We start from the raw sequence: 8,404 nt of genomic DNA on the forward strand, positions 1-8,404 counted from the left end.
GCTCGTACAGGGCTACTAGTTCCATCCAGCCAGGACGGGTTGTGCAGAAGGTGCGATCAAGACCGCCTTTTGCGCCTCCATGGCCCGGTGTTTCCTGTTCCTGCTTCTCGTGCTGACCCTGAGGTGCGAACCCCTAGTCTGGCACGTCCAGTACCAGCACCACGCATCAAGCTTCCAGGGAGTCAGCCCAGTCCTACTCAGCCTGTTCCCGCTCCTCGCACTAGCCCTGAGGTGCATGTCCCCAAACTGGCACTTCCAGTACCAGCACCATGCGTCAGGCTTCCAGTGCGTAATCCCAGTACTACTCGGCCGATTCCTGCTCCCCGCACTAGCCATGAGGTGCGTGTCCCCAGGCTGGTACTTCCACTACCAGCCCCACGCATCAGGCTTCCAGTGCGTCAGCCCAGCCTCGAGCTTCTGACGACAGTGCTTCGTCCAGAGTGTCCGACAACAGTGCCCCGTCCAGAGTATCCGACAACAGTTCCCCGTCCAGAGTATCCGGTAAGTGTGTCAAGCCCGGAACCGAGTGAGATGGCCTACAGTTCGGAAACCAAGGGAGACGGCCCACTGTGCAGAACCGAGTGAGACGGGCCCCAGTTCGGAGAGGTGTGAATGGGTCTACAGTCCGGAACCGAGCAAGACGGCCTGCAGTTCGGAATCAAGTGAGACAGCCTACAGTCCGGAACCTAACGAGAGGGCCTACAGCCCGGAACCGAATGAGTCTGCCTTCAGCTCAGAACCGAGTGAGTCTACCTACGGTCCGGAACCAAGTGAGTTTGCCTATAACTCAGAACTGTGTGAGTCTGCCTACAGCTCGGAACCGGAGGAGTCTGCCTACGGTCCAGAACCGAGCGACTCTGCCTACAGTCCGGAACCGAACGACTCTGCCTACAGCCCGGAATAGAAGGAGTCTGCCTACGGTCCGGAACAGAGTGAGTCTGCCTACAGTCTGGACCTTCTAGAGTCGGCCCACAGTCCAGAGGCCCCAGAGACGCACTACAGCCCTGAACATTCTGCAGGGGTGGACTGGTCAGGGGGTGGCTGCAGACCAGAACCTGAGCCACCTCCAGTATAGGTGGGTTGGGCAGGGGGGGTGTAGCACAGGTGCCGTCGTTGACGGCAGCCACCCTCCCTTCCCTCCCTTTAGTTAGGGGTTTATTTTTTGGTTGTTGTTTTGTTGTTTAGGTGCATTCAGGGTGTGCACCTTTGGGGGGGGTAATGTTACGTCCTGACCAGTAGAGGGAGTATTTGTTATTGTAGTTTGGTCAGGACGTGGCAGAGGGTTTTTGTTTTATGTGGTCCGGGGTTATGTGTAGTGTAGAGGGGTGTTATATTTATGTGTTCCGGGGTTTGGGTGTATGTTCTGTTTTTTGGTTTTCTAGGGTTTTCTGGTTTGTGTATTTCTTTGTTATCTGTGTGGCTCTCGATCAGGAACAGCTGTACTTCGTTGTTCCTGATTGAGAGTCATATATAAGGAGCTTGTTTTCACCTGGGGTTTTGTGGGTAGTTGTTTTTGCACTTCTTGTAGTTATAGCCTGCAAAACTGTTTCCTGTCGTGTTTTCGCTATTTTCTTGTTTTCCGTGTTCACGTGTTTAATAAAATATGATGATGAGCACGCAACCGGCTGCGCCTTGGTCTAATCTATACTGTCACGTCCTGACCAGTATTAGGGATTATTTGTAATTGTAGTTTGGTCAGGACGTGGCAGAGGGTATTTTGTTTATGTGGTTCGGGGTGGTGGTTTATTTAGTAGGGTGTTTGGTTAGTTAGTTCCAGGTTTTGGGGTTATGTTCTTTCTGGTTAGTTGTATATCTATATCTAGTTAATTGGGGTTGGACTCTCAATTGGAAGCAGGTGTTTTCTAGTTGCCTCTGATTGAGAGTCCTATATATGGGTATGTGTTTGGTTTAGTGTTTGTGGGAGATTGTTTCTTGTTTTGCTGTGTGTGCCTGACAAGACTGTCTAGTTCGTTTGTGTTTTTTGTATACGTGTTTATTTTGGTTTTTCCTTCTTTGTCCGTAATAAAGAAGATGAGTATACACTTCCCAGCTGCATTTTGGTCCTCTCCTTACGACAACCGTGACATATACGACAGCCGTGACACTAAAACCTAAGATTTAATATCATCTGCCATATCCTGGATCCTATACAAGACAGTGTCATTGGAAAGTAGGATTTTCCCTTTGCTTGTGGACTTCAATGCACAACACATCAGCTGTATGTGACCAGGAGAAAAACCTTTCCAACCCAAACTGCTCCACACAGACTACATCGTTGTCACCATATCAGCTAAAGTAACATCATAGTTAACATAGCTAATAGAACTAACGCGTTAGTAAACACGCTACAATCATGCAGTAATGTTACAGTGTACAGTCAGTAAGCAGTTTAGCACTTACACCGTTGGCTCCCGGTGGCAATAAATTACTAAAAACAAAAGCTTACCTTGGAAGAGTTGCAGTGTTGTGTTGGATAGTCATAGCCAGCTAGCTAACATAGCACCCCTCTGTTTGAGCAGGGTGTCGGAGTAGGCTAAACTAGCTAGCTGCATTTGCAAGCTAAGTAAGTAGAACAAAATTGACACTCTCTCTCTCTTGCTTCTCCTAAATTTTGGAAGAAATGAATTTGTTCAACTGTTGTCTTTCTCTTTCTTTGAGTCAACTTCTCACCACATTTTATGCACATTTTAGCTGTAGCTTATGCTTTCAGTACTCGATTCATTCTCTGATCCTTTGATTGGGTGCAGGCTGCAAGAGCTCTGACAGGTTGGAGGACGTCCTCCGGAAGTTGTCATAATTACTGTGTAAGTCTATGGAAGGGGGTGAGAACCATGAACCTCCTAGGTTTTGTATTGAAGTCAATGTAGTCAGAGGACGGAAGCTAGCTGTCCTCTGGTTATACCATGGTGCTTTGCTACAGAATGCTGTTGAGGCTACTGTAGACCTTCACTGCAAAACAGTGTATTTTACAGTATATATTTAGTATAGTTTTATCTAAAAAGGACAACTTTTTAAATGTTTTACCATTTTAATTTGTATGAAATTCACTGAGGATAATGGTGGGAACACTGCCTTTAAATTCCAATCACACTATAGCACGGATCTTCCGGGGTCCAGATTGAATACAGCCCTAAGCACATAGACTGAACACACGTTCAACTGAATTATTTTGTAGACAGAAAGACAAGTGAGGCAATTGTTGTGATTAAGTTGCGAGGTAACACAAACATAAATCCTGCTGTAAACCACTTTTTTTAAGCAATAATGCAATCTGGAAAATGCATTTCAAGGACTGTATCAGGACGTGTAAAACAACTGGAAACAGGAGTATTCATAACAACAGTTGTGTTTTATATCCCTACACAGCCAGTACCCACTACCCATAATACATACACCCTTACACCATTCAATACATGCTATGTATCCCCACTAAATACATACACTACCATTTAATACATACTATGTATCCCCACTAAATACATACACTACCATTTAATACATACTATGTATCCCCACTAAATACATACACTACCATTTAATTAATGCGATGTATCCTCACTAAATACATACACTACCATTTAATACATACTATGTATCCCCACTAAATACATACACTACCATTTAATACATTCTATGTATCCCCACTAAATACATACACTTCCATTTAATACATACTATGTATCCCCACTAAATACATACACCTCCACTAAAATAAATGGTCATGATGTGAGTTGAGAAACGTTGTAACTATGGGTTATGAAAGGTTGATTGTGTACAGTGCAGCAGGAGTTTTTTGTTAACATTTTCAACGTTCACACCCTGCTAGGGCCATTCTGCTACACGGCTAGCATATCTATAACATTGCAAATGTTTTTGAAAGAACTGTTATATCATTCAGTAAGTACCATTGCCATACGTAGCAAAACGTTAAGACCAACTGATCGCACACCTGGTGTTTGAAAAGCCTAGCATCTCCAAAGTGCATTCAAACCCTTTACTGACGCCAATACTGGTGAAGCATAACATTTCCCTAGTCCTGTTGTGGCTAGACTGGTGTAGTGTTGTCCTCCATTGTCCTCCACCATCTCCTCTATCTTTTCCAGCAGCTCTGTAACCTGAGTGTTGTCTTTTCTCTTGTCATTAATTAGGGAGTGATATCTGCCTCCACAGCTGGTGACAAGCCTCCGTAGCTCTGGGCTCTGTTTCAGAAACTCCTTCACTGATTTCCCCTTCAGTTGATCACCATGTGTGAACAGCACTATGGTGTACATTGAGGCTTCTTCTCCAAAGTTCTCCTGGATCCATTTCACAGTGTTCCTCTCCTCTGTGAACCTCCCCAGTCTGATCACCAGCAGAAAGGCGTGGGGTCCTGGGACTGACATGTAGATGGCCTTTTCTATCTCAATTTTCATCTCATCTTTAGACATTGTTGTGTCATAGAGCCCCGGGGTGTCGATGACATCAATCTTCCTCCCATCCACCACTCCACTCTGTTTCTCACACGTTGCAGTCACAGACACTGGAGAAGCCTCCGCTTTAAACACCTTTTTTCCCAGGATTGTGTTTCCTGTTGTACTCTTCCCTGATCCAGTCTTCCCCACCAGAACTATCCTGAGGTCAGAAGGCTGCCCTGAATCTGCGGAAACAGACAAGAAGTGCTTGAGTTGAAAGTGTCTTGATAAAAGGCTACTGAAAACTGTGTGTGTGTGTGTGTGTGTGTGTGTGTGTGTGTGTGTGTGTGTGTGTGTGTGTGTGTGTGTGTGTGTGTGTGTGTGTGCGTGCGTGCGTGCGTGCGTGCGTGCGTGCGTGCGTGCGTGCGTGCGTGCGTGCGTGCGTGTGTGTGTCCTTCCTGGTTGAGGGTTTACGAGACATTAACTGTTTCTCTTCTAGTCAAATAGTCAAATAACATTCAGCTTATTGTCACGTCCTGACCAGTATAGAGGATATTTTGTTATTGTAGTTTGGTCAGGACGTGGCAGAGGGTAGTTTATTTATGTATTACGGGGTTTTTTGGTCACTGGTCTATGTTTGTATTTCTACGTGTATGGTCTAGGGTAGTTTTTCTATGTGTAGGTTGGGTGCTGGACTCTCAATTGGAGGCAGGTGTTTTTAGTTGCCTCTGATTGGGAGTCCTATAAATAGGTGTGTGTTTTGTTTGTCACTTGTGGGTAGTTGTTTGATAGCATTGCTTTTGTTGAGCCTGCTTCTCTGTTCCTGTCGTTAGTTTGTTTTTTCGTGGTGTTTGCATTTTTTATAATAAATATGTTGAGCACGCAACCCGCTGCGCCTTGGTCCCATTCTCTCTTCCACGACAGTTGTGACAGAACTACCCACCATAAAAGGACCAAGCAGCGGAGGAAATCTGGTGAGGCTCAGGGAACAGCTGGTAAGGGAGCCCGAGAGGCAGCCCCAGTAATTTTTTTGGGGGGGGCACAAGGGTAGTTTGGCTGGGCGTGGATGGAGCCCCAGGCCAGCTCCCCGTACCCTTTTTGGGCAGAGACATACTGGACAGGTCCCGTGCTTTAGGGTGATGGGTGCTGTGGCGAGGCCGGGAATTTTCAGGCCGGTACGCGCAGTACCAGCGCCCCGCATGTGCCAGGGGAAGGTGGGTATCCAGCCAGTATGGGTGATGCCAGTCCTGCGCTCGAGACCGCCAGTGCGCCTCTACGGTCCAGTGTTTCCCGCTACATGCACTAGCCTTGAGGTGCGTGTCTCCAGGCTGGCACGTCCAGTACCAGCCCCACGCATCAGGCTTCTAGTGCGTCAGCACAGCCTCGCCAGTTTGGAGCTGCCAGAGCCGCCCGCCAGTCTGGAGCTGCCAGCCCTGCACTCGAGACCGCCAGTGCGCCTCTACGGTCCAGTGTTTCCCGCTACACGCACTAGCCTTGAGGTGCGTGTCCCCAGGCTGGCACGTCCTGTACCAGCCCCACGCATCAGACTTCTAGTGCATCAGCCCAGCCTCACCAGTCTGGTGCCACCAGAGCCGCCCGCCAGTCAGGAGCCGCCAGAGCCGCCCGCCAGTCAGGAGCCGCCAGAGCCGCCCGCCAGTCAGGAGCCGCCCGCCAGACAGGAGCCGCCAGAGCCGCCCGCCAGTCTGGAGCCGCCAGAGCGGCCCGCCTGTCCGGAGCCGCCAGAGTGGCCCGCCTGTCCGGATCCGCCAGAGCCGCCGCCAGCCGGGCGCAGCAAGGGCCGCCCGCCAGCCGAGCGCAGTAATCGCCGCCCGCCAGCCGGGCGCAGCAAGGGACACCCGCCAGCCGGGCGCAGCCATCGCCGCCCGCCAGCCGGGCGCAGTCAGGGTCGCCCACCAGTCCTCCGGCGCGGCCAGGGGCACCACGTAAGTGGGCGACGTCGAGGGTGGCGCGGCGTCCACGTCCCGCACCTGAGCCGCCTCCAATATAGGTGGGTTGGGGAGGGGGGGGTGTAGCACAGTGCCGTCGTTGACGGCAGCCACCCTCCCTTCCCTCTGTTTGTTTTGGGGGTTTTATGTGTTTTGTGTAGGTGCATCCGGGGTCTGCACCTTTGGGGGCGGGTACTGTCACGTCCTGACCAGTATAGAGGATATTTTGTTATTGTAGTTTGGTCAGGACGTGGCAGAGGGTAGTTTTTTTATGTATTACGGGGGTTTTTGGTCACTGGTCTATGTTTGTATTTCTATGTGTATGGTCTAGGGTAGTTTTTCTATGTGTAGGTTGGGTGCTGGACTCTCAATTGGAGGCAGGTGTTTCTAGTTGCCTCTGATTGGGAGTCCTATAAATAGGTGTGTGTTTTGTTTGTCACTTGTGGGTAGTTGTTTGATAGCACTGCCTTTGTTGAGCATGCTTCTCTGTTCCTGTCGTTAGTTTGTTTTTTCGTGGTGTTCGCATTTTTTATAATAAATATGTTGAGCACGCAACCCGCTGCGCCTTGGTCCCATTCTCTCTTCCACGACAGTTGTGACACTGATACACCCATATATACCCAACACGACATGCCACCAGGGGTCTCTTCACAGTCCCCAAATCCAAAAGGAATTTTAATTTATTTATTATTTAACCTTTTTTTAACTAGGCAAGTCAGTTAAGAACAAATTCTTATTGACAATGACAGCCTACCGGGAAACAATGAATTAGCTGCCTTGTTCAGGGGCAGAAAAACAGATTTGGACCTTGTCAACTCGGGGATTCGATCAAGCAACCTTTCGGTTACTGGCCAAATGCTCTAAACACTAGGCTACCTGCCGCCCCAAATAAATAAAATAAAAGATTAAGCAACTTCTTATTGAATGGCAGGAACTGTGAAGGGACACAAACACACACACTCATAATTATTTTTATTGTATTGCATTATTATTATTATTATATTTATTTATTTGTGTGACTGTCCTTGTCTATCAGTGTTTTGTTACTTGTCATGTTTTGTGTTTTTTGTTGACGCCAGAGGCTGCTGCCTCTGGAAAAGACAATTGGATCCAAATAAACAAACAAGTGTGTATGTGTGCATTGTGTTTATGTGTGTGTGTGTGTGTGTGTGTGTGTGTGTGTGTGTGTGTGTGTGTGTGTGTGCGCATGCGTGTGCACCTTGGCATTGACCAGTGAAGGCTTGCAGACAGAGTGTCAACAGGAACAGAGTCCTCTGAGTCCTTCCTCTTGCCATTACTACAACTGCAGCCAATCAAAAACATAGAAACAGACGATACCTCATTACAAAATAATAAGTCCACATTTCTTCGGCGACTCATGTAGAGTGTTCGGAAAAGTTCCAACGTTTATAGATGAGGATGAACTAAATTTAAAAAAATTCTCAGCTATTTGACTTTCAAACAATAAAAAGTATTAAACTATAAAAAGAGTAATGATATGTGGTATAATTGTGGATAAACAAAGTACATTCCCTAACAACGTAGCCTACCTCGGTGAACATAATGTACTCATATGTGTATCAAATTACATTCTAAACATGGCTATTATTCTACTGTTGCCTGGCTGCAACTGTTAAGACCAGATAGACCAGTTAGAGGTCAACATTTAAACAATGTGTACATCGGGAGGTGTCGGAACACAAAGGGTGTGTTCCTCTGCTCAGACGTTGCTGACGCCTATGGTGGAAAATTGCAAGATTATGTTATAATACTTTCATTGCATCAAATGGTTGTTTTATGCAACAGAATAGAGGATTCTTATAGCTATCATGTGTGTGTTCTACTGAGGATGGGCCTCTGGGAGATAACATTGACAGGAGATTTAAGATGTCTTTTGGGGGATAAAACCTAAAGAGTATTCCAGAGCATGAGTTAATGTTTCTGTTCTGTACTGTACCAGGGAGACATGGTTCCAGTTTGGAGTCAGGGGGACAGACACTGGTCTCTACACAATGAAAACTGTTGACACAGCAGATACTGTCTGCAATGAATTAGAGGTGTCTTTCA

General features: G+C 47.3%; 1 protein-coding gene across 1 annotated transcript; it reads right to left on the reverse strand.

Moving 5' to 3' along the window:
* Positions 1-3,965: 3,965 nt before the first annotated feature.
* On the reverse strand, positions 3,966-7,632 carry LOC123723816 (GTPase IMAP family member 7-like). The gene is made up of 2 exons (XM_045713279.1): positions 7,557-7,632; positions 3,966-4,636 (listed from the first exon to the last, which is right to left on the reverse strand). The coding sequence occupies exons 1-2, from the start codon at positions 7,630-7,632 to the stop codon at positions 3,966-3,968; spliced, it is 747 nt and encodes a 248-aa protein (XP_045569235.1).
* Between the last annotated feature and the right edge of the window lie 772 nt (positions 7,633-8,404).

Source organism: Salmo salar, chromosome ssa02 (assembly GCF_905237065.1).
Source record: "Salmo salar chromosome ssa02, Ssal_v3.1, whole genome shotgun sequence".
Lineage (NCBI taxonomy): Eukaryota > Metazoa > Chordata > Actinopteri > Salmoniformes > Salmonidae > Salmo > Salmo salar.

Excerpts from the sequence above, each read along its gene's own strand:
- LOC123723816 (XM_045713279.1), bottom strand. The coding sequence starts at position 7,632 with ATGGCAAGAGGAAGGACTCAGAGGACTCTGTTCCTGTTGACACTCTGT. Across the intron at positions 4,637-7,556 it reads CTTCACTGGTCAATGCCAAG|ATTCAGGGCAGCCTTCTGAC; the intron begins GTGCACACGCAT and ends CTGTTTCCGCAG.